Consider the following 26,170-nt stretch of genomic DNA (forward strand, 5'->3'; position numbering starts at 1 on the left):
CACGTGGGTTCAGGGGCTGACGCGCAGGGCCGTCCCGCGACCGCAGAGCTGCTGCGCGCTACGCGAAGGGGAGGGTAGTCTAGGCCTGGCCTGAGGAGGGGCTTTTTCCGCAAGGCAAGACACTGGGAGCGACAGGGGGAAAGGCTTTTGAATCAGCTCTAGCGCGGCGGGGGGTGGGGCCGGGCCTATGGGCACGGTGCGGGGCCTGTTGGATGGGGTGGCTAGCTAATGGGAGGTGGGACGGAGAAGTAGCAGAGTCGGTGCAGTGCGTTCAGCGGAGTAGAGCTGCTGTCCTCTCTCGTTCGTTCACTGGCTCCTTCCCTTTGTGATTATCTCTCTGTGCCGTGCCGTGCCGTGCCGCGCCGCCCCGCCCCGGCAGCTTTTGCCCGTCCCTGCGCCTTTGGAGGAAGAAGAGGAGGAAGCAGCGAGGAGGAGGAGGTGTCGGCGTCCCGCTCGCTGTCTCATGCTGCGGCCCCGTCCCGCCTCCAACCCGGGAACCTGCATGGACGGGTATGGGGAGAGCAGCGCCTTCCTGCACCACCGAGGCTGAGTGGCCGCGTCGCCTGTCGTCCGCTGCCCTCGGTCTCATCGCCCTACTGGGGCTGCTGCTGGGCACAGGTATGGGGGGCGGATCGGGGAGGGAGGAGCCGATGCGCGGAGCCGGGTCCCGACTGTGCCCGTCTGCGCAGGTGTACCTCAGACTTTAACAAGGCGGGACCGAGGGGTGGGTGTGCGTACTGGCGTGTTTGCGGCTCGGGCTGATACGGAGTTTGTGAGCGGTGTCGTCAGGAAAACGTCCGTCAGCGTTTGCACCACTCTGAAGAGATAGCTCTTCAGAGGCCGCGCAAGAAGCGCGCTGTACGGGGGAATACGTGTGTGAAAACACTGATATAGCGCTGGAAATAGTGATTGCGGAACAGGGCAGTGTGCAGCTGTACAGCAGCAAGCCAGAGAACTTGGAGAAAACATGCTTTTTTTTTTTTCTGGGTTTTGGTTGTGTTGTTGGTTTGTTGTTGTTTTTTTATAGAACAACTGTTTGCCTGACTTGATGAAAACTGGGGAGAAGGTGGAAAATACACTGATAGTGCTCGCCTGAAGTATTTTTCACTCAGAAATGGTCTGATCAGTTTTACTTCTGTGAAAGTGTTTCTCTTTAGCTTGAGTGCTTTTAAACATTTATAACTGTAGTGAAATAAATTGTATGTTTAAGTGCAGGTTTAGGTCATCTGGATTTAGTCAGATTGCTGTTTCACCTCCCCCCTCCCTCTATACCAAGAGCCTTGTCGTGGTTTAGCCCCAGCCGGCAGCTAAGCACCACGCAGCCGCTCGCTCACTCCCCCCCAGTGGGATGGGGGAGAGAATCGGAAGAGCAAAAGTAAGAAAACTCGAGGGTTGAGATCAAGACAGTTTAATAGGCAAAGCAAAAGCCGCGCACGCAAGCAAAGCAAGGAATTCATTCACCACTTCCCATGGGCAGGCAGGTGTTCAGCCATCTCCAGGAAAGCAGGGCTCCAGCACGTGTAATGGTTACTTGGGAAGACAAACACCATCACTCCAAATGTCCCCCCCTTCCTTCTTCTTCCCCAGCTTTATATACTGAGCATGATGCCATATGATATGGAATAGCTCTTTGGCCAGTCTGGATCAACTATCCTGGCTGTGCCCCCTCCCAGCTTCTTCTGCACCTGGCAGAGCATGGGAAGCTGAAAAGTCCTTGACTAGTGCAGCAACAACTAAAACATCCCTGTGTTATCAACACTGTTTTCAGCACAAATCCAAAACATAGCCCCATACCAGCCACTATAAAGAAAATTAACTCTATCTCAGCTGAAACCAGGACAAGCCTACTGAAAGCAGCAGAATGAATTTGCCTAAAGTTGCAAGGGGGCTTGGATGGGTAGATTTGTTTTGCTATTTGATAACTTGCCTTGCCCACCTAGACTAAATTATATATGATTAAAATATCAAAAATCTTTATTTTAAAAAAATTGATGCTTTTGAAAGTCAGGCTCTGAACTGGCATAGTCTATGTCAGTTTGTTTGGCATAGGTCTTTTCACTTTGCGATCGTGTGCCTTAAAACACAGAATTTTTTTTTTTTTCTTCACAAAGCTGTGGTTTATCACTTCCACAAAGATGTACTGAGAAACTTATTGCTTACTCATATGCTTCATGGTCATGCTTGGCTGTAGGTTAAAGGCTGCTTCTACTCTGTGTTGGGATTTTGACAGGACATTTACTTTAGCTACCTATCATAGGCAAAACACCCGTTGCCCTTCCAAATTCACAGATTGGATGTTCTGGGTATGTCATGTGAGTCCTGACTCGCAGGAGGGTTGGCTAGGGGATAAGCAGAGAAATTGCTAATATCCTCTCATCACTGTGAATTGCAGAAAACAACTGCATTTAAAAATTAAAGGTCCAACATTATTATTTGGTCTTCTTTCACCCCCCCATTTCTCAGAAACTTAGGAATATTTTAACTGGACCGCTAAAATGAAACTGAACTCAGCCCTGTTTTAATTTGAGGACACACAAAAGGTGGGAAATGGTGTAAAGAGAGGGATTTGAGGGGAGGGAAAGGATAGCTGTAAAATATCTCTTCTCTTTGTTCACACTTCCATATGCTTCTCTAAGTATTTTTGTGTTGTTATAAATCTGCTTTATGACCATTTAAAATTACAAATTAATATATACACAGTGAATTTTATTGGTCTGTCCTGGTTTCAGATGGGATAGAGTTAATTTTCTTCCTAGTAGCTGGTACAGTGCTGTGTTTTGGATTTTAGTATGAGAATAATGTTGATAACACGCTGATGTTTTGGCTCTTGCTAAGTGGTGTTTACACTGGTCAAGGGCTTTTCAGCTTCCCCTGCTCTGCCGGGTGCCCAAGAAATGGGAGGGGGCACAGCCAGGACAGCTGACCCCAACTGGCCAAAGGGCTATTCCATACCATATGGCGTCATGCTCAGTATAGAAACTGGGGGGGGAGTTGGCAGGGGGGTAGCAATTGCTGCTCGGGGACTGGCTGGGTGTCGGTCGGTGGGTGGTGAGAGGTTGTATCACTGTTTGGTTGTTGTTTTTTTTTTTTTCCTGGGTTTTGTTCCTCTCTTGCTCTCTTGTTGTTTTCCTTCAACAAGGAACAAAATAATGCAGCATGTTTTCAGTGGATAGCTGTCCAAGCACCAAAAACTATTACATGAAGTCTTGCAAGTATTCTTTATGAAGTTCCATTTGCTGTTATGGCTATCTTCTGCTCTTTGGATGGGAGGGAACCTGATTTATCATTTGACTGTTGTCCTGTTTTTAATCCCTGTGGAATGTGTGCATCTATGTTTTCTTTAATACATTGTGCAGCCTTGTTTTGTTTCTACCCCTCATGAGTTGCTTTGTGTAAAAGTTAAACTCTTAAGACTGATGTTAACTGCCATGAGAACCTGGAAGGATTTCAGGTTGTGACCGTGAGAGCTGTGGAAGAGAGGCCTGTAAAAATCCCAGTTTGCTTGCTGGGATGGTAATTATGTTTTCTTTGCAGAAATCAGTTGACCAGATAAGGTGCAACTGTTTGGTATGGGTGGTTTTTTGTTTTGGGGGGTTTTTTTTGTCTTGTGGTGGTGTTTGGCGGTTTGTTTTGTGTTTTTTTTTTTTTAACCTGAACTGTGTACCTGTTTACATCTGATAAGTACTTCAGGTTTTGGTGGGGAGAGGTGCTTTTTTTTGCCCCTTGTCTCATTATTGTATTATGCTGTAAGAGGTGCTATTGCAGTGTTCGGATTACCTAGCTGGCAACTTGAGCTTCAAACAGCTGTGGGTTTTCTCACTGTTTAATTCCAGAAAGCAAGCAGTGAAGCTTTAGCTATGGCAGTGCCAGGGAATTAAAGCAAATAGAGTTTATGACCTGGCCTGGCCTGTCGTTGTGTGTCCCCCCCATGTTCTTGAAGAAGAGAAACTCTGATCTCTGCTTCATTCAGTTTGTTTGTGTCTAAACCTGTATCACTTAACTTCTTAACCACACATCCTTCTCAGGAACAGGATTCTGTTTAAAACTTCAGTAACTTGTCATGTAAAGCACTGAAAGACTAAATTAAGACTTGCTTATTGATTAAGTGATTTAACAAGATGGAGATGCAATTCTATGCTTATCATTTGCCAACTATGAGTCCAGCATTTCTTTTCCAGGAGTTAATGCTCTTAATCTATTACTTGCTATTGTCTAGATGAAATTCAAGTCATGCTTGGGTTATCTCAGCCTTTGAGAGAGATAAGCTGTATTACTATCTTCCACCTGTCTGCCCCCCACACACACATCTTCTCAACCCCTTTTTCTCTCTTACAGAATGTTCTCCCCAATGGGTGAGTACTGTAAGTTCTTTAAGATGTTTTCTGTAGCAGATGTGGATATTGCAATCTAAGAGGTTTGCTTGATTTCTCTCTGCCTTCTGTTTTGTGCTTAGCTGACTGCCAGCTTCAAACACCTTGTCGAATCCAGAAGTGCACCACAGACTTAGTGTCCTTAACTTCACATCTAAACTCTGCTCTTGATGGCTTTGATTTGGAGTTTTGCAAGGCCCTGCGGGCATATGCTGCTTGTACCTATCGCAATTCCAAAGTATGCTGTGGAAATCTAGTCTACCATTATGCAGTGCTTGGAATCAGCGACCTCATGAGCCAGAGAAACTGTTCCAAGGATGGACCCACATCCTCTACCAACCCTAAAGTGACCCCTGATCCCTGCAATTACAGTGGCCACACAGGAGCCAGAGAACATCAGGGAGAGGAACAAACTTCTCCTACTTACCTGTTTTGTGGCTTGTTTGGTGATCCTCATCTGAGAACTTTTAAGGATCGCTTCCAGACATGCAGAGTGGAAGGTGCTTGGCCTCTCATAGACAATAACTACTTATCAGTGCAAGTGACGAATGTGCCTGTGGTCCCAGGATCCAGTGCTACTGCTACAAATAAGGTATGGGTTGTTCTTAAACACTGTATGCATACAGAAGTGGAAGGCCAAGACAGTAGGGTAGTAAACTACTTAACCCCTAACAGTTAAGGGTTGTAGTAGGTTGAGAATCTTCCATGGAGTAGTTTGAGGAAAATAAAACTGCTGGGCTCATCTTTTGGAAAATTGCTTCTTTCCTTAGAAGCAAACAAAACTCAAAATAGCTCCCCCCCCGCCCCAAAAAAAAAAAAAACCACCAAAAAAACCCCACAAACCCATCCATAAATATTAATAGAAAATATAATAGAAAACAAAAAAAATATTGACAGAGTGGCACAACAGATTAGTTACCCAGGATATTAAGTCTTTAATTGGAAAGGTATGTCTTGTGGGAGATGTGTTCATTCACAAAATGCTCTTAGCAATTTGTAGGTGTTTTGCATAGTTGTGATGCTGATAGTAAGGACATCTGTTTCTTCAGTGACTAAAGCTGTTATATATTCTATGGTCTAATTAAAACTCGCAATGCTAGTTTCTTTTGAGCTTGTTTGATCTGTTTGTGCCTGTTGGCATAGGATCCTAGGGCCTTTCAGATAGAGAATGAAGGATTACTAAGTAGCTGGGAGACTTAAGTTCAATCTCTCCTTTTCTCTTCCTTTCTTACAGACTTCCAGTATGAGTTTTGAGTTGGTCACTGGCATCTCTGTATCTGATTTCTCCAACTGCAGAAGTAGAGCTCCCCAGTCTTTTAGGGATCTTCTGAGGCTTAATGGCTATTACAGGGGGCTGTAGAGGAAGCAGGTAGGAAGGGTATTGTAGAATGCCTTAAATAGAAGGGGGGTGGTGTGTGTTTGTTCCCCTCCAAATAAAGCATGCACACAAAAAAGTCTTTGTCTTTCATCACTATTGACAGGTGTTCTGGATATCACTAGCACAGTTGTCCCTGAGTAGCAAATAAGGCAGAGGTGCTTGTACTTCCCTATGGAAAACTTTCCTTCTTGTTTGCAGTAATTGAAAACAGACAGGGAACTTTTCTTATCTGGGTGTCTTGTAGTGAGTTGCTTGAGAGTGAAAGGAAGGGCAGAGAAGGAAAAAAACAAACAGGCGGTGGAAAACAGAGCTTTTACTGTAGTGGGTTTACTGGTCATAAAGTTTTGAACCTGGGAATAGGTTGTATTAGCAGTGTAGTGAAACGTTGGGTAAATGCTCTTTTTTCCCCAGAGTCAAAACACGTAGATATCTCTCTTGCAGTCTAACTTCTATTTTTTTTTTTTAGGAGATCATCACTGGACTGAACAGCCTGTACTTACTCTCCTTTAAATAATTAATATTATAACACTTGTTTTCCAGTTATCATTCAGCTGCTTAAAAGCAGGAGCATCAGAACACTGACCATGTGTGATTTAATTTTTTCATCTTTATAGACTTCCTGCCCAAGGTAAAGATGAACTTGGCTTTATTTCTCAGAAGAGGTACATGTTACTGCTTTGTTGAAGGACTTCAGTCAAAAGCTGCTTTGTCCGTGAGGTGGAGCTGATAATGTCTTGTCTTATAATGCAATGGGTGGGGTTTTTTTTCCTATTATTGAAGAGTGGGGAGGAGAAAGCAGCAGTCTGGCCTGTGCAAGTTAGTGCTGTGCTTGGGCATACAGTTGGGCATAAACTGGTCAAATGGTTCAGCAGGTAGCTGTGGACAGCTTGAAAATGTAGATGCTGAAGCACTTTCTGTGGATTTGGGATATTTCTAAAAGGCAGAGGCCTGCCTGTGCCTTTAAGACAACGGCTCTGTTCTCATCAAAAGCCACCTGCCTGTGCCTAAACTAGATGACTTGATTGACTCTAGATAGGTAGTTGTTGAATCTCCCCTGTGAGCAGTATTCAGTCTGGAGCTAGGGCAGACTGAAACCTCTTGGGGTTAAATATGACAGGTTTTGCCTTAGGATCTTTTCAGTGTATTTCAGCTTTAAAATCTACCTCTGTGTTTTATCTATTATATATCTGTATTTTCCTGATTGCTTGTCTTCATAAAAGTCAAGGGTGGGAGAAATAATACACTTATAACCCAGAGTGGTTGGGCGCCAACTGGTACTTCAGTCTTAATTGAAAGTTCTTAATTACCTTTTGATCGTAACCAACTGATGGTTAGCTCATAGTGTGATGAAAACAAGTAGGCTGTTTGTTAGTTTGTTTTAAAATGGATGATATAAAAGTTCTGGAGAAGGGGACGTTGGCACCATCCTGGCTGGAAGACAGGTTGTGAATGTAACTTTGAGGCTAGCTCCTTGGGCAGAGGCTGTAGCAGAAGATACTTTCTGCTGGAAGCTGTATTTTTCTCTTCTAATAGAATTCCTGTGTACTGGGCAGAAGATGCAAATAAGCTCTCTTTGGTCTTGTATTTGGTTTTGGAGCTCAGACTTGTCTAAAATTAAGGTCTGCGTTTCTCTGATGTGACCTCAGCTCTGTGCTTGTGCCTTCAGCATTTTCACAGTTCTCTCCTCCTCCATAAGGAAAGCTCACTTAATTCTGTCATGAACACATTTAGTATGTGCAAAGCTATGCTAGATTACACTGATGTGCTGTGTTGTTCCAGACAGTCTTGTAAGAAAAACAGGACATGCAGCAAAACTACCAATATCTTACTGGGCACAGGCAATGTACTGATTTTGATGACTTGCCAACTTCATTGGCGTAAAGAGAAACAATCCTGTTTCCTGGTGTTCAGGACAGCCTGACCTTACTAGAGGTTGTTTTGTAGGAAAAGCTATGGCAGTTTATCAGGCACTAAACAGTTTTTCTGTCTCTGGGGCTGCTGGAGAATTGTTGCAGAAGTTTGTGTCTTGAATAACTTAATTTGGGGGATGGAAAGGAGGCAAGAGCATGCACACATACTCAGCGGTATCTATCTTGACTGTCTTTAAAGCCTCTGGGGATTTCTTGGGGACAGAAGGAGGGAGAATAAAGTTGGCAGTGTTTTTCTTAGATGTGGAGATGCGAGTTTAATGTTGTGTGCTTAAAAAGGCTTTACCTGCCTGTTACCATATATGCTTTACAAACTCACTACAGGGGAGAAGAGCCCTTCTCCTTGGACTGTCCACCTGGGGAAAAAAAAAAGGTGGTAGAATATTTTAAGCTACTGTTCTAATTGATTAAAGGACACTTAACTATTATGAAGTTCTGAGTAGTTTTGAAATTAATCAATAATAGATGCTAGATGTTCCTAGAGTTACTTATAAGCAGTGACCTTCTTGCTTAACCACATCTGAGAAGTACTTTCCTGAGGGATCTTGAGTTTCTCTTTGGAAATCTTCTAATGCTGAATTCTATCCTTTTTTCCCCAGGTTGATTTCCTCTTTATTTCTCTGTGCATGGAATTTGCATACCTTGCCTTCCCTTTTTCTTCTCTGACATGAGATGGTAACTTGTCATGGTGTGGTCCAAACAGTAATGGAGTGTGACAATGCATTATAAAAACAGGAAAAAAAAAAAAAAAAAACCAAAAAACCAAACACCCACCCCCACCCCCCCAACTTTGAGGCAGAAGGAAAGATGAGCAATAACGCACCCATATGGCAACTCACCCAGTCACTGATAGCAAGCACAGGATCATAAGCGATGCCACAGCTCCGGTGGACTACCAGGGACACTTGGCATCCGGGTCATCTGGCTGCAACAACCAATCGTGCATATGCCTTTTGAATGTGCGTAAGAGTCGTGCCGCCCCTTGACTCTACCAATGGCAGTGTGATTTGAGAGAATCATACCTTACATGGATAACGTGGGTGGCATCCTGCCTACGCTGCTGATGTTGGTCATGGGGCAGGGTGTCACATGGTGAAATGTTGTGTGGTGCTTCTGTAGGTGACCAGCAGGCTGATGAGGGATTACTGTATGTAGTTTTGTAACACCCCCAGCAGTTCTTGCTTCTAAGAACTTGGCACCAGCAGCATCATTGAAGCAGTCTTCTCTAAATCCACCTATGTTGGACTTTGAACTTTCCTATATTTATGAGCTCCAAAAGCTTTTGCGAGACCCTGTTAGAGATTTCATGTATGCTGAAGGGGAAATTCAAATTCTAATTGCTCAGCACTGGTAATTTGTGACCAAGGAATGATCTGGCATGGAGGGCAGGAAGGCCCAACTGCAGAATGGGTTAAACAGGTTGGAAGCAGGAATGCCAGAGACAGAAGGACTCCCTGTAAGGGAGTGAAGTTTCCCTTGCTGATAAGAAATACCTGCAGCATTGTCTTGTAGCAGTTCTGGAATGTGAGCACTCAGGGGCCACCTTTGGGCAGCAGAACTGGTGCTGGGGGATGGGGCTGAGGTGCCCCATGCTGATGCTCACAGGATTGGTGCTGGTGCAAGTGTATATAATGAATCTGCTCGTGACACATCTTTGCAGACTCCTTGTAGAACTGTCACCAAAATCGGGAATCAAACTCCTTAACACCAATGTAGTATTAAGAAGCAGGCATTCTTTATTACAGCACCGGATGCACGGGGGATCGTTCCACCTAGCGTGCATACCACAGGTTACATCAGCCGAAACTTATATTGTCCAGTTACATACATATGCATCAAATTTCCCGGAATGATCATGCATATTCATTCTGTTTCCCAGAACTAATTATCATATTTGCGTGGTCATTACGCATGCATCCTTGAACTCCGAGGGGCCTCTGTGGGGGTCTCTGGTGGTCCTTGGTGGTCGTACAGGTGTGTCCTTTAGTCGACCCCTTCTTCTGGCCATGCGCAATCCCACCTTGCTTATGTAACTTGCTTCCCTTCTTCATGGTGCCTGGTCCCTAACAATGATTTGGCACCCTTAACACAAACCAATTATTCTAACCACCCTCGACTCTTTGTCAGGATGGGCTGGGGCTGTACTAGGAGCATAGCAGCATGTCCGTACTACTCCTCGTCCCATTGTCTTTGGGCATAGTAGCATATCCATAGCCATAGGTGTACAAACACAATATTAAAGCATTGTCTAACCTGCTCCTATCTCTATGTTGCTTAGTTACAAAGAACAAACTAATCATTTTGGTTACATCTGGTTACAGAACCACTTATGGTGGTAGGATTCTGTCCAATGCATTGTTCATTAAATTTTTTATATTTAAGCATAAACATGTGTTTAATTCACCTCAAGGGGTACGATAAAAATTCCCCAACTATGCTATGCAGCTGTCTACCTAATGAACTTCCTCCCACAGATCATTTAAGTCATTCACAGGTCTCCCAGGGATATTTGAAGACCACTGGTCTAATATCATAAAACCTCTTGCTGAACCATCTTCCCACCTATTCTTCAGTGTTAAATGAAATTATCAGTAAATCACCAGGGCTGTGTTTCTCCTTAAACATAATCATTCCTTATCTTTTCCTGTAGACTGGAATGGTACATAATAAAAGCATTTGAATGCTTTGTCATGGTGCTGGGCAGGAGGGGCATGTGGTTTAAACTGCAGACCTATTCTGAAGATAAAGTGTAAGAAGCATGAATAGCGAAGTTTCTTCTGCTGCATCAGATTGCCATCTCAGCAGTCTGCCTGTCCCACTGCCTTGCTCAGACATACAGATGTGTTATTACATAGGCCCACTGTGGGATCTCATCTGCTTCTGTGCTGCTCTCTGTTAGCAAAATAAATGCTCAGTAGAAAAATCTTATGTCATAAGAAAGATTGTAAAGGCTCTGTTTCAGTGTGCTTGTTCCACTGATTGAGTGTACAGTTGTTAAGTGCTTGAATAACCTCCTTGTTATAATCAATGTTCTTTGCCTCTCTAACTAGCTTTTCTTGTTATGTACCTGAATGCTGACTGTAACCTTTCCAAGACAGGTGTTGTGGCCATATGTGCTGGGAGTAGTAATTGAGGAGGAAGGGGTGGGTCTGAATTTTAGTAGCACCTTGAGTCCTCAGTGGTGTTGGGGTAGGTTCTGCATGAATGCATGCTCCTTGCCTGAAAGTACAACCTAGTCAAGACAAATGTATGGGGAGGGAGATGGACCTGGGGCTATTCCGCTAAAATTGTGAGTGAAACTGGACAAGATCAAAATCTTTCCAAACATAATAGAAACCTTCTTTCTTTTGTTTTCCTTGTACTTAAGAAAAAAACACATCAAAGCAAAACAACAAAACACCCCCCCCCCCAAAAAAAAAAAAAAGCAACCATCCAAAAACCCCACAACAGAAAAATTTTTCCAGATTCATTGTCCAGTAAGTAGTGTCACCTTCTTGCATGTGGTACTGTCATGTTTGTGTTTTCTAACATCCGTATGAAGTCTAGCCTAATTCTAGGCAGGTTTTGCCTGAACTCTCTCCTCAGGAATTTTGCCTGCAGTAGGTATAAAAGACTTGGGCATCTGAACTTGCATTTCTATATATGGGCATTGAATTTGCATCTTATTGTTATGGCTGGGCTAGACTGGGCAAGGAAATAAATATTTAAAAATGAATAAGCAGAGCCAGAGTAGCTTGGGCAGAAGAAAAATGTTTAACAAAGGCATTGATGTTTTAGATAGCAGTACTGTCTATCAATAATAGACGGAGTGGTACAGTGCAAATGTGCCAAACTGTTATATTGCTTACTTGCTCAAACTAATCCATGAGGAAAGTTGCTATTTCAGACTTTCTAAAAGTCACCAAGGACATGCAATATATGCGTGAACTTGTGTGCTGAAAACAGGATTTATTTCTGTAGCTCTGAACTGTGTTTTCTTTCTTCTGCTCTTTCCCCTGCTTGCTCCCTCTTTCCCTAGTGGAGTTCCATGAAGGGGGGGAAATGGAAACAGAAGCAGGGGCCAATTAAATGTTGGGATGTGATCTTGATCCCAAGACCCTATAAGAAAACAACTGTATGCACAACCTTGTACTAATTCAAAGCAGATGAAGACTTTAATAGTCTTTGTGTATTCTAAAGGCATGATGAGTGAAATAGTAGAATGCAATCTACAAAATAATAAAATACTTGATGACAAAATTAATGAATGCAGACTAGAGAAACAACTGTGCTACAGTGAAGCGCTTTTTCAAAACTACAGTAACTGAAAGAATATAAACTTGGTAGAGTTGCAGATGCTTTCTTTTACAGTAGCTATTTGCCAAGGTTTATCAAAAAATAAGCTGATCAAATGTTTGCCTCTTTCCCTGTTCTTAGAACTAATCCAGTTTACTAACTCCTGTTCTTGGAGTCATTTACCTAAGCAAGTCTGGGTTCCTACGGGAATGAGAATTCATCAATGCTCTGGTTGGTGTTACAACTGCAAAATAGAAAATGTTAATTTCTTGCATTGAAAAATGCGCTCTTCTCATGCTTAAGAACAGCACGTTAAGTCTCTTGATTCTTGTGGCATTTTTTCAGCTATTAGTACTTTATAGCAGGAAAGCTAACAAAACCTAATAAACAATATAATTATGAATAACCTGATGAAAATTTCTGTCTTAAAGAACACTGTCACTTTACTGCAAATGTGGGAAATTCAAGGATATGAAGTGTACTGGGTTTCATTGGGATGGAGTTAACTTTCTTCATAGCAGCTGTGCTGTTTCAATCTGTGACCAAAAGAGTGTTGATAACACACCAATGTTTTGACTATTGCTGAACAGCACAACAGTACTTAGCTCAAGGCTTTATCTGTTTCTTGCTCTGTGTGTGCCTGCCTCGCACCCACCCCACCCACCCAAGCAAGCAGACTGGGGGTGGGCAAGAACTTGGGAGGGGACACAACCTGGATGGCTGACCCAAAGGGATATTCCATACCATGTGCCATAATACTCGGCAAAAAAACCTGGGAGGTAGTTTTTCCAAAGTAGCTGTTGCTCAGAGATGGGCTGAGCATCAGTCTGCTTCTGGGAGGTGGTGAGTGATTGCCTTTGCATCACTTTGTTTTGTTGGGTTTTTTTCTGTGGGTGTGTTTTTCCCTTATTAAATTGTCTTTATCTCAACTAATGTATTTTTCTTGCTTTTGCTCTTCCCATTCTCTTCCCCCATCCTTCTGGGGTGGGGGGAAAGTCAGTGAACAGCGGGTGGGTGTTTAGTTGCTGGCCAGGGTCAATCTACCACATAAAGCTGTAGAACCTATGGTAAAATAGCACCTACTAACTACAGACCTACAGCACTGTAATTACATTATGGTACTCACAGAATAGTGTGAGAATGCGGTTACAAGTGTTGTATTTAAGACACACTAGCCATGCACCTTCTAGAATCACAGAATGGTTGAGGTTGGAAGGTGCCTCTGGACGTCATCTGATACAACCCTCATGCTCAAAAAAGGTCACCTAGAGCCAGTTGCCCAGGACCATGTCCAGATGGCTTTTTAATATCTCCATGGAGGGAGATTCCACAAGCTCTCTGGGCAACCTGTTCCGGTGCTTGGTCACCCTCACTGTCAAAAAAAAAAAAAAAAAAAAAAAAAAAAACCAAAACCCAGAAAAACAACCCCAAAACTTTCCTGATGTTCAGGTGGAACCTCCCGTGTTTCGGTTTGTGTCCACTGCCTCTCGTCCTGTCTCTGTCTTCTTTGCACCCTCCCTTCAGGTATTTATATATATTGATGAAATCCACCCTGAGCCTTCGCTTCTCTGTCCAGGCACACTCAGCTTTTCTTCATAGGAGAGATGCTCCAGTTCCTTCATCTTAAGTGGCCCTTCATTGGACTTTCTCCAGTAGCGCCATCTCTCTTGTACGGGGGAGCTCAGTACTGAACACCATACTCCAGATGCGGCCTCACTAGTGCTGAACAGAGGAGAAGGATCACCTTCCTTGACCTGCTGGCAACACTCCTCCTAAGGTAGCCCAGGATACCATTAGCCTTCTTTGCAGCAAGGGCACGTTGCTGGCTCATGTTCAACTTGGTGTCCACCAGGAGCCCCAGGGCCTTTTCTGTAAAGCTGCTTTCCAGCTGGGTTGCCCCCAGCATATATTGGTGCCTGGGGTTGTTCCTCCCCAGGTGCAGGACTTGGCACTTCCCCTTGTTGAACTTCATGAGGTTCTTGTCAGCCCATTTCTCCAGCCTGTCGAGGTCCCTCTGGATGGCAGCACGACCCTCTGGTGTATCAGCCACTCCTCCCAGTTTTGTACCATCAGCAAACACCCTTCTGAGTATATACTCTGCCTCATCATCCAGATCATTAATTAAGATCTGAAGTCCAGGTAGACAATATCCACTGCTCTCCCCTCATCTACCAGGCCAGTCATTTCATCATAGAAGTTTATCAAGTTGGTCAAGCATGACTGATTATTTTCTCATCCTTTATGTGCCTGGAAATGGTTCCCAGGATTAGCTACTCCATCACCTTCCCAGGGATCAAGGTGAGGCTGACTGGCCTGTAGTTCCCTGAGCCCTCCTTGAAGATGGGGGTGACATTTGCTTCCATCCAGTCCTCGGGCATTTCTCCCAGTTGCCATGATCTTTCAAAGGTTACTGAGAGTGGCCTCACAATGACATCTGCCAGTCCCCTCAGAACTCATACGTGCATCCCATCAGGGCCCGTGGCCTTACGTACATCTGGTTTGCTTAAGTATTCCCTGACCTGATCCTCTTCCACCAAGGGTACATCCTCCTTGCTCCAAACTTTCCCCCCTGGTCTCTGGGACCTGGGATTCCTGAAGGCTGCTCTTGCTAGTAAAAACTGAGGCTAAGACGACATTCAGTACCTCAGCCTTTTCCATGTCCTGTGTTACCAGGTCCCCCATCTCATTGAGCAATGGGCCCACATTTTCCCCAGTCTTCATTTTGTATCCTATGTACTTGTAGAAGCCCTTCTTTTTGTCTTTGACATCCCTGGACAGATTCAGTTCCAGGTGGGCTTTAGCTTTCCTAACCTCATTCCTGCATGCTTGGACAATGTCTCTGTATTCCTCCCAGGTTACCCCTCCTTGCTTCCACCCTCTGTATGCTTCCTTTTTGTGTTTGAGTTTGGCCAGGCTCTATTTGTTCATCCATGCAGGCCTCCTGGCACTTTTCCCTGACTTCCTGCTCGTTGGGATGGAACTCTTGAGTTTGGAGGAGGTGATCCTCAAATATTAACCAGATTTCTTGGGCCCTCTTTCCTCCAGAGCCTTATCCCATGAGACTCTTTCAAACAGATTCCTGAAGAGGCCAGAGTCGTCTCTCCTCAAGTCCAGGGTTGTGAGCTTGCTTTTTACCCTCCTCCCTCCTTCCCCTCAGGATCCTGAACTCCACTATCTCATGGTCACTGCAGCCAAGGCTGCCTTTGGCCTTCACATCCCCAACGAGCTCCTCCTTGTTGGTCAGTAGGAGGTCCAGCAGAGCACCTCTCCTCGTTGGCTCCTCTGTCACTTGGGTGAGGAAGTTGTTGTCAATGCTCTCTAGGAGCCTCCTAGATTGCTTATGCCCTGCTGTGTTGTCCCTCCTATGGATATCAGGGTGGTTGAATTCCCCCGTGAGGGCCAGGGCCTGTGAATGTGAGGCTGCTCCTATCTGTCTGTAGAGGGCCTCATCCGCTTGTTCTTCCTGGTCAGGTGGCCTATAGCAGACACACCCTAGAATGTCACCTTTGTCTGTCCTCTCTTTAATCCTAACCCATAAGCTCTCAGTTGGCTCTTCATCCATCCCCAGGCAGGGCTCCTTGCATTCCAGCTGCTCTCTCACATGAAGGGCAACTCCCCCTCCTTGTCTTCCCTTCCTGTCCTTACTAAAGAGCCCCTATCCCTCCATTGCAACACTCTAGTCACGGGAGCCATCACGCCATGTCTCCTTGATCCCAACAAGATCATAGCCCTGCAACTGCATGCGGATCTCTTAAACATGATGAGTTATTCCCTATGCTACAGGCACTCCAGAGAGGCACCCCAGCATGTTGAGTTCCTGGAGAGGGTTTGGGGGATTTCTCCATAATGATGCCTTGTAGGCACTTCCTTTCTTACATGCAGGTGCTGGAGGTGACCCTTTTTGTTGACTTTGTGATCCCTTTCCATCACACCACCCCATACCCTTTGCTCAGCGATACTGTCCATCGCTCCCTCACAGGACTGCTGATTACTCTCTCCCTCCCCAGTCTTCTAGAAACTTCACTTGGGCATCTTCAGAAGTTACGTGTTCAGTAACACCATCTTTGAAAGGGGGAGTAAGATGAGGTTTAAGTAATCTTTATGCTTGGCAGACTCAGTGAGGATGATGTTATTGGCATCTTTCTCTCTGTAGGAATGGAAAGATTTGGTCCAAAATGAAATGTTTAAGTGCAGCTTGAATGTGTGGGTTTTGTTTGGTTTCGTTTTGTTTTTTTCTTTGGTAACCTTAATGTAACTGAGGTTTGTATAGTATACCCTGAGTTAAGTCTCTGCAACAGCCTTATTTTGGTCCTTTAGGCTTCCTCATTTGCAATAATTTAAGTGCTCTGTATGTGCCCAGAGTACGAGGCTTAGACACCGATATTTTTAAAAAAGCTTTTTCTTTGTCTGAAGGTGTTCTGGTATTTGGGTTTTTTCTTTCCTAGGTTTAGAAAGGGCAGCTAGTTTCTAGTATGTAAACAGTGACATGTAAGCAGCTGTGTGGGTGTTTTTACAATCCTGACAGATTATAGAATCATAGAATGGTTTGGGTTGGAAGGGACCTTTAAAGGTCATCCAACCCCCCTGCAATGGGCAGAGACATCTTCAACTAGATCAGGTTGCTCAGAGCCCCATCCAGCCTGACCTTGAATGCTTCCAGGGATGGGGCATCTACCACCTCTCTGGGCAACCTGTTCCAGTGTTTCACCACCCTCATTGTAAAAAAATTTCTTCCTTATATCTAGTCTGAATCTACCTTCTTTTAGTTTAAAACCATTACCCCTTGTCCTATCGCAACAGGCCCTACTAAAATGTCTGTCCCCATCTTTCTTATAAGCCCCCTTTAAGAAAGTAGAGAAAGTACTATATGTATGTGTATGCATATAACACACAGTAAACTTGTTTGGAAGGGCAAAAAGCATTCCATAGTGAAAATGGTTGCCTTGAAAACTTAAACAGAGAAAGCTCTGCAGCAAAATTTGCTTTATCTCCCTTTTCAGTGAAGTGTTAAGTATCCATCACTACTAGGGTGTTGGACTGAGGTAGGAGCAGATCCGATCTCTGGTTTTACTGGTCTGGCCTGTGGATTAGATGGGGGTGACAGGACAGAAAATGCAACATCCAAACTTAATGTCTTGACCCACAGTGTTTAAATATGGATCTGTGATCTTGGCAAGTCTTAATGGTCTCTTTGATTCCCTGTTGGGAGCATCCTTGCAAGGTACATAGAGGCCTTCATTCACTTAATAGTCATTCAGCCCTCATTCAGTGTGCAACATTATTGCAGATCTTGCCTAGAGTGAAGGTCTCTATTCTCCCTCTTTGTCTCTGAAACTGTGTGTATTTCCTTTTTTCAGAGAAAGGAATTCTGAAGATAAGATCTTGGTGGTTGCTCGTATTCCTTCCTGTTAAGTCTTGTCAGGCCCCTTACTTAACTGTTATATCAAGTAGCCAGTTCTGTGTCTCATTAAAACCATCTGTATTGTCAACTGCAGGCTTGTTCAGGTGCTGAGCAGATTTGCAGACCTTTACTTCTGTTGGAATGTAAATCACTCTTCCCTTGCAGAGCAACACAAATGTTCTCAAGGAAGTAGGAACACTTCTGTATGGAAGCAGGCTGGGATAGAAATCTGTTTCATCAAAACTGTGATCTATAGAATATAAGACCCAATTTACTGAATGTGAGGCCCTGGATTACGTGCAGAACATAGTAGTCACTTGACAGATTTCAGATATCTTCTCTCTGGGTTGCTGGGCTTACTTCATGAAGCGTAGTGATGTGAGATCGTTTTTACAGCAAGGAAGGCACTGAACTTCTGAAGGAAAAATACTTGAATGTTTTCTGGATTTGGGGCAGAGACCTTCAAGCATAGCTGTGGCCCACAGATAGAAGTTTACCAGACTGCTTGACTATAGCTGGTCTCAAGCTAGCTATGTAACTGATTAAAGCAAAGAAAAAACATTGGAAAATTCATGCCACACAGCACCAGTGGGAACATGTGGAATTAAAATAGCAAGTACTTTCTGTATGTGTATGTGAGAGAGAGACAGAAAGACCGACAGTATGAACTAACTGGGACAAACCAAACATTAAAAAATAATGTAGTGTTTAGTGTATGCCTGCGTATTTGGAGGAGTTGTTGGGATGGGAGAAGGAAGAGGTACTAAAAGGAAAGACTTGTCTTTTACATCTGGTATGGAGAGGTGGGGCTAATAAGGGTCAAGGTTTTACTCAGATTGTCTGTAATCTAGCTGTTAAACCTCTAGTTCTTATTTCAAAGCAGAGGGGCAAGAAACAAAAGCTGTTGTGCAGAAGTGTGCTGGTTAACTGAAATTAAAACACGTGGAGTTGCTACTAAGTAGATTTTAAGGAAAATTGTCGTGTTAGTTTGAAAATATCTTCTAATATGCTTTGGAGTACTCTGAATCAGAGTGCTTAAATAATAGACTAAGTAGTCTTGATTTAGTCAGTCAAGAATGAAAGCGATGATTAGAAGCCCTATTTCCAGTGCAAAATACCCTTTGACCTTTTCAAGAAGTTACAATCTCTTCCCCTCTGAAACTGGAAAGGAAGAGGCATCTCTGTTTCTGATATTTATATGTAACTCTTCATTATACTTTTTATTTTGGAAAAAGTCACTAGACACCTTGTCCTGGTTTCAGCTGAGATAGAGTTAATTTTCTTTATAGTGGCTGGTATGGGGCTATGTTTTAGATTTGTGCTGAAAACAGTGTTGATAATACAGAGATGTTTTAGTTGTTGCTGCACTAGTCAAGGACTTTTCAGCTTCCCATGCTATGCCAGGTGCAGAAGAAGCTGGGAGGGGACACAGCCAGGATAGTTGATCCAAACTGACCAAAGGGCTATTCCATACCACATGACGCCATGCTCAGTATATAAAGCTGGGGAAGAAGAAGGAAGGGGGGGACATTTGGAGTGATGGTGTTTGTCTTCCCAAGTAACCATTACGCGTGCTGGAGCCCTGCTTTCCTGGAGATGGCTGAACACCTGCCTGCCCATGGGAAGTGGTGAATGAATTCCTTGCTTTGCTTTGCTTGCGTGCACGGCTTTTGCTTTACCTATTAAACTGTCTTTATCTCAACCCTCGAGTTTTCTTACTTTTGCTCTTCCGATTCTCTCCCCCATCCCACCAGGGGGGAGTGAGCGAGCGGCTGCGTGGTGCTTAGTTGCCGTCTGGGGCTAAACCACGACAGTCCTTTTTGGCACCCAACATGGGGCTTGAAGGGTTTGAGATAATGACAGATTTGATTGGAATGTGCCAGATAGAATTTATAGCTGTTATTGCTGTTTAGCTATTAGTCAGCAGGCTTCTGTGCTTGCCATAGGCTTGCTTGCCTTACTGTATGGTAGAGTCTAGGGCTCGTTAGTGGCTGCTTTTTGCTTTCACTGCTTGCCGTGCTGCTGTGCTGCTTATCATCTTACTGTGCTGTGCCTGGGAACATTTTGATAACAGCAATGGCCTTGAGCCTGGGCTGGCAGATGGCCAGGGCATCGCTGCTGTTTCTGTGCTGCTGTACTGGACAGGCTGGAACTCCGGTGTGAACTCGAGTCGAAGGGACTGTGACCTGTGGATGAATCCACGTGGGAGCAGGACACCCCGAAGCGTCTGTGCCCGTGGATAAGCCCATGCCAGAGCAGGTATATCTTGAAGCGTATGTGGCCATGGTTATGTCTGTGCCACAGCAGGTATCCCTCTGAAGGGATTGTGGCCCAAGGATAAGTCCACGCTGGATAAGGTGCACCTCGAAGCATCTGTGGCTGTGGATGAAGTCCATGGTGCAGCAGGTACACCTTGAAGCATCTGTGGCTGTGCATGAGGCCATGTTGGAGCAAGTTTACTTCTGAAGGTACTACATTCTGTGGATAAGTCCAAGCTGGAGCAGGGGCAAGGGGAGGAGTTCATTGCAATGTTAAACCTGATGGTCTGGTCCAAAGGGACCAGGGGTGGAGATTGTAATGGAAATACCTTTAAATTGTTGTATCCCGGGATTTGAGTTGCATGTTGTGGGAATTACTATAGCAGGAACCCCTTGTTGCTAGCCAGGCTAGGAGCAAGGGGAGGAGTTCATTGCAATGTTAAACCCTATATCCTGGTGCAAAGGGACCAGGGGTGGAGATTGTAATGGATATACCTTTAAATTGTTGTAACCCATGATTTGAGTTGCATGTTATAGGAATTACTACAGCCGGAACCACCTGAACAAATGGAGGAGAAGCCTTACAAGAAGCAGTGCAAGTGCAGCAGTGACCTGACCTGAACTGGCTTTGGTGCCCAATAACTCCAAGAAACACACCACCTCTCCTGTCCTGAGTGACCACCACAAGAGATGAAGCCCAAAGTCGTGGACTAAATGAACTCAGTGGACATTTTGTGGACATTTATGGACATTTTACAAATATTTTGTTGGGGTGGTCCATAGACTAAGGGAATGATATGTGTGTATTATATCAAAGGATGGGAAGGGTGACAGTGTGTAATGAGAATGTGTTGGATAATGTGAGACCTGAGCATGACGTAAATGGTATGGAATAAGGGGTGGATACTGTCCTGGTTTCAGCTGAGATAGAGTTAATTTTCTTTATAGTGGCTGGTATGGGGCTATGTTTTGGATTTGTGCTGGAAACAGTGTTGATAATACAGAGATGTTTTAGTTGTTGCTGCACTAGTCAAGGACTTTTCAGCTTCCCATGCTCTGCCAGGTGCAGAAGCAGCTGGGAGGGGACACAGCCAGGATAGTTGATCCAAACTGCCCAAAGGGCTATTCCATACCACATGACGCCATGCTCAGTATATAAAGCTGGGGAAGAAGAAGGAAGGGGGGGACATTTGGAGTGATGGTGTTTGTCTTCCCAAGTAACCACTACACATGATGGAGCCCTCCTTTCCTGGAGATGGCTGAACACCTGCCTGCCCATGGGAAGTAGTGAATGAATTCCTTGCTTTGCTTTGCTTGCGTGCGCGGCTTTTGCTTTACCTATTAAACTGTCTTTATCTCAACCCTCGAGTTTTCTTACTTTTGCTCTTCCGATTCTCTCCCCCATCCCACCAGGGGGGAGTGAGCGAGCGGCTGCGTGGTGCTTAGTTGCCGTCTGGGGCTAAACCACGACACACCTCAAACTCAGTCTGCCAAATAGCCTAACTATTTCCAGAGGATCAGAGGACCTACTGTTTCTATCATGGCTTATTCAATAAGTATAAAGGTTTAAAAGGCCAGTTGTAATCTTAAAAGAACAAGTAATTGGTTTATGTTTCTGGTTTCTATGTTGGAAGTCACCCTTCAAAGGCATGTTTTGGGGTATTTTTTCAGTCTAGTTTTGTTTCTCCATGGGCACGTTCTCTAGTAGCAGTGGATTGGAAGTGTCAAATCTCCCAATTCCTAGGACAAATGGATCCAGGAGCTGTAACCAGTAATTTGACTAGTTGTTCTGGTAATGCATCTCTTGTCTCGCTGGTTGTTGTATTGATGGTTGTGACTAAACATATCAGTGCTTTTACAGTACTCTAACACAGCTAATCCTGGCAACTCTTCCAGTAAGAGAGATTTTTTTTTTCCATGATCACTAACTTTTCTTTTTTCTCTTCCCCATCCCCAGATAACTATTATCTTTAAATCATACCGAGACTGTACAGATCAGAAAGTATATCAAGCAGTGACCGATGACTTACCTGCAGCTTTTGTGGATGGCACAACAAGTGGAAGCGATGGGAACACCAAGAGCTTGCGAATTGTGGAAAAAGTTGGTGGCAAATATGTTGAAATGCATGCCAGGTACATCGGAACCACAGTGTATATACACCAACTTGGACACTACTTAATGCTGGCCATTCGCATGCCTCAAGAGTTGGCTATGGCCTATGAGGAGAGTCAGGATCTGCAGCTGTGTGTGAATGGTTGCCCTTCAAGTGAACGTATTGATGATAGTGGCCACTTGCCATTGTCTGTGATGGGGCAGTTACTCCCCCAGGCAGGTGCTACTCATCCCTGGTCAGTATACACACTGGAAACTGCCACCACCAAATGCCATGAGAAAATATTGGTGAAGGACATCTATTTTTACTCATGTGTGTTTGACCTACTCACAACTGGTGATGTTAACCTCACAGCTGCTGCTCACAGTGCCTTGAAGGATGTGGAGGCATTGCACCCCAGAAAAGAGCACTGGCATATCTTTCCCAGCAATGAAAGTGGTGGTGGTGTGGGCAAGGGTAGCAAATTCTTTGTCAGTCCTGGTCTTGTGTGCTTGATCCTTGCTGCATTTTTGTAGGGGGGTTTTGTCTATAACAAAGTTTTTAAATATATATATTGTCATAATATATTGAGTAAAGAGGAGTATATATGTATATACCATGTATATGAAGGGATGCTTTGTCTTGGGATACCCACCAGGCTGTATATATTGTGTTACTGTTTTCATGTATGTTGGATGTAGTATTCTTTGTATCTTTGTTTTGCAGTTGGTGAAATGTTTTATAATGTCCCTGAATAGAAAGAACTTTATTTTTATGTATTTCAATATTTATGCATTTATCTGAGTAATTATGCATTATACACATGTACATATACGCAGTGCTCCTGCTTGACAACAAAATTTTGTTAATATATTAACTTGTTTATTTTTCTGTCCTTCTTATTACTGTAGAGGTCAGCACCTCTCTTCTGTAATGACATTGGTAATTTGTTGGGTTCTCTAGTTAAAACCATTAAGAATGGGATCTTGTTCTGTCCCTTAAACAAACGGTCCTCCCTTCTTTGGAGGAAGAGTATGAAGCACTTCCTGTTAGCACAGAAAACCATATTGGATAATTCTGCATCTCCTAAACATAGCATTTATGCTGCAGAGACATGAATCACAAAAGCTTCTTTATAATTCTGACATTCTAATTCCATAGGATGAGCTTCAGAAGAAGAAAAGTACTTACACCATCTCTCACAGTGCATTGGAGTTTCTCCCTATTTTGTGTGTGGCTGAACTTCCTCATTGGTGCACTGAATTTAAAGATCTCATGGCTGAAAGCTAGTGGATAAAGCCTAGCATTGCTGCACTGATGCTCATACTTAGTAGACAGGTACCATTTATTAGTTAACTTTCTCTGTCCATGGATCCCATGAGTGTGTGTGTCTGTATATGTATACCAGCGTCGAACTGTGAGCCCTTCAAATAAGTAATATTTCAAAAATTTAGTACTTCCTCTAAAAAGTTTTCATTTTCTTGTTTCTGCTGTGGGATTTCTTGAGAAAATGTTATTTACACGTGTTCATTCTTGAAGTCTAGCATAGCTAAGAGAGCTTGGTTAATTAATTGAAGTTAATGCCAAACGTGGATATTTTGAAGCTTATGAATGGTCTCTGAGGAGAACTTGAGCTTAGAGGAAACACTGGTTTTCACAGACACTAGGAATGGCTGTCTTTTAGAAAGCTGCAGATTTTATTTTCATGCATAGAAACCCCACAATGTGTCAGTCCTTGCTAAACGTTTTAGATGTGGTTCATGAATATACTAGTAAGTATATGTTTGTATAAAAGAGTGACTGTGCAGTGTGTAAATACTTTTAAATTATTCTGATAGAAGAATAAAGTTGCCTACCCCACTGAGGAACATCTGTAATGTGGTATTAAGTGACCCCTGGTGGGATGCAGAGAAATAGGGGATGTGGGCTGTGCACTGTGGGCAGGCAATCTATAACCCAAAGCCCCATATTTGTTTTTTAACCATCACTTGCTGCGTAGGAATGTGCTGAATACAATCATTCTACTTCCTTGCAGATGCTTATTTTCCCTCTTCTAAATTAGCTGTGTAGTGAAATCTATGATCAGCGGTTGCAAACCAGGCCAGTTTATTGAAACCAATGGCAGGAAGCATCCCCTCACAATCCCGCTTGTACACTCTTCCTTTGCAGTATTTACAGAGATATTTAGAAGAGCTTAGGTACAGTGGTCTGATGTTGCTGCGTCTTGTCTTGAGAGATGTTATGAAAATCCTCTTTTAAAGTTACTGGATAACTCTCAAACCAGAAGAAACTTGGGAGAGAAAATTGCTGTAAAACTGAAGAGGAAATTGAGGGATTGAAGGAATAAATGGTACAGAAGAGTCCATAAGATTACAGAACTTTGTATAACAAGATGATCTGCTCAGCATGCATGGGAGTTTTAATATTTCAACTGCAAGGCTCTAATCACTTAGCATGAAGATAAATTAAAAGTGCCAAAGCTTAAAACAAGTTATATCAGATGCATATCTAGAAAGACAGACCTAATAAACACAACTTAGAATGTTGTTTTGCCTAGGCTTTTGTTACAGCTAGATTTTGGGATAGGGGGAGCAATCTTAAGTGGTAGATATGTTATTGAAATGCTCTATGGAAACATCTGGCTGTAGGAAGCAAAGGGAGCTTTAAATATATGTTTAACGTGTACAAAAGAAGGCCTTCATTTCTGTAAGAGCTTACTTTCATATGTGCTTATTACTGCAAGCTCTGTAGAAGGCAATATAGCATGGTCATTGGCATCTTAATGCAACAACTAGTAAGTTATTATTGAAGCTATCTGTTGTCAGCCTTTGTCTTCAAAAACGTTAGCCAATGCCTTCTATGTTAATGGCTTATTCAAAATATTATTTTAAAGCTCTTCTGTAACATTTCTAACCATTTCTCCTAACCCTGTACTAATAGAACCTCTTTAACAGCAGATGAGGATAGTTCTCTGTTTTTCTAGCTGTGGAGACTGATGACTTCCCTAGGACACATAGGAAGAAGCATGTTACAGAACCGAGCAGACAACACGGTGCTTAATCCTTCATCTTTCTTGTATGTACATATGGCTCCTAAACAAGGGTGTTGTAAAAGGAAATGGTATGCTCAACTGACTGAAACCAAAAATTCTTTTTTTTTTTCTCTCACACTCCACTTCCTGAAAAACCTGTCTGGAAGAATAATCTGCATAGAGCACCTATGAAGTGAGGCACAACTTGAAAGCAGGATCTGAGAACAACCTACCATTCTTTTGTTGTAGTAGTCACTTTAGCATTAGTAGCAAGGCTTGTTGAAGCCTTAGGCCGCAAGCTGTGAACTTTCACCCAGATTTGCTGACCGTACACTGAACTTTTACTTGGCTACATGAAGGAAGGCCCCTGAAACCGGTGCAAACCAGAAAGATAAGGAGGCTTCAACCTTAGCAGAAGTTACAACCTTAGAGATAAGAGAAGAATCAGCCTGCCTAGAGACAATGAAAGGGCCCAATGAAGAATGGGAAGACCCCAGACCCTGATACTACTATTGGTCCGAACTGTCTCCTGAGGGGAGGGAAACTTAAATTGTAAGGGTATCATTGCCCAGGGATTCCTTTCTTGGGGGTCCCTCTTCGGAGGCACCCAGCTCGAGCTGTTTTCACCGCTGTACCAATGAATAAATTCATCTGGCGTACATCGTATCAGAGACTCTGCTTCGGGAAACCTAGGGTCAAGCCAGAGGGGAGAGAAAGCGCCTGAGAGTGAGTGTGTGTGTGAGTTGAAAAGGGCCACCCGTCAGCTCAGTGGAGCTGCCCACTGCGAAGGGACTTGGGTCCTAGCAGTTAAAGTCTCGGGTGGTGTGTGTGCAACTCCCTGAATGGTGTGTGAGTGCTCGGGCAGCGGCTTCTCCTTTAACACTTTCGTGTGATTAAGTTGGGGCTCTTCCATATTCAAGCACATCAGTGCATCTCATTTCAAACAGCTGCTGTCTTGCCAGCAAATAATTCCTCAACTATTTACATTCTCTTACATTAACATTATGGATACCTGTATTGGGTTTATGTGGCAAGGTTTTGGTAGTGGGGGGGGCTGCAGGGGTGGCTTCTGTGAGAAGAGATCAGGAGCTGCTCCCATGTCAGAGCCAGTTCCAGCCAGCTCCACGATGGACCTGCCACTGGCCAAAGCTGAGCCAATCAGCAATGCTGATGGTGCCTCTGTGATAACATATTTAAGAAAGGGTTAAAAAAAAAAAACCAAAAACAAAAACAAAACACTGCACAGCAGCAGCTGGGAGACAGGAGTGAGAAAAATGTGAGAGCAACAACCCTGCAGAACACCAAGGTCAGTGAAGAAGGAGGGGGAGAAGGTCCTCCAGGTGCCAGAGCAGAGATTCCCCTGCAGCCTGTGGTGAAGACCATGGTGAGGCAGGCTGTCCCCCTGCAGCCTATGGAGGTCCATGGTGGAGCAGATA

At 43.8% G+C, this 26,170-nt stretch overlaps 1 protein-coding gene across 5 annotated transcripts; it reads left to right on the forward strand.

The window, feature by feature from the left end:
• On the forward strand, positions 1-23,567 carry LOC140650845 (repulsive guidance molecule B-like). 5 transcript variants are annotated; one of them, XM_072859648.1, is made up of 4 exons: positions 1-114; positions 380-618; positions 4,454-4,962; positions 21,568-23,567. In XM_072859648.1, exons 2-4 carry the CDS (start codon positions 513-515, stop codon positions 22,237-22,239), a joined length of 1,287 nt encoding a protein of 428 aa, XP_072715749.1. In that variant the 5' UTR covers positions 1-114; positions 380-512; the 3' UTR covers positions 22,240-23,567. The 5 variants fall into 5 exon arrangements, 1 of the variants encoding a protein (XP_072715749.1); XR_012042181.1 differs by lacking the exons at positions 4,454-4,962; positions 21,568-23,567 and adding an exon at positions 18,912-21,561; XR_012042182.1 differs by lacking the exons at positions 4,454-4,962; positions 21,568-23,567 and adding an exon at positions 19,427-21,561.
• The last annotated feature ends 2,603 nt before the right edge of the window (positions 23,568-26,170 follow it).

The sequence above is a fragment of the Ciconia boyciana genome, chromosome 4 (assembly GCF_034638445.1).
Source record: "Ciconia boyciana chromosome 4, ASM3463844v1, whole genome shotgun sequence".
NCBI classification, from domain to species: Eukaryota; Metazoa; Chordata; class Aves; order Ciconiiformes; family Ciconiidae; genus Ciconia; species Ciconia boyciana.

What these genes read in the sequence shown, in the direction of transcription:
- LOC140650845 (XM_072859648.1), top strand. Translation starts at nt 513, where the DNA reads ATGGGGAGAGCAGCGCCTTCCTGCACCACCGAGGCTGAGTGGCCGCGT. An exon ending in GGGGCTGCTGCTGGGCACAG is followed by an intron (nt 619 to 4,453) that starts GTATGGGGGGCG and finishes TTTTGTGCTTAG; the next exon opens with CTGACTGCCAGCTTCAAACA. An exon ending in GTGCTACTGCTACAAATAAG is followed by an intron (nt 4,963 to 21,567) that starts GTATGGGTTGTT and finishes CCCCATCCCCAG; the next exon opens with ATAACTATTATCTTTAAATC.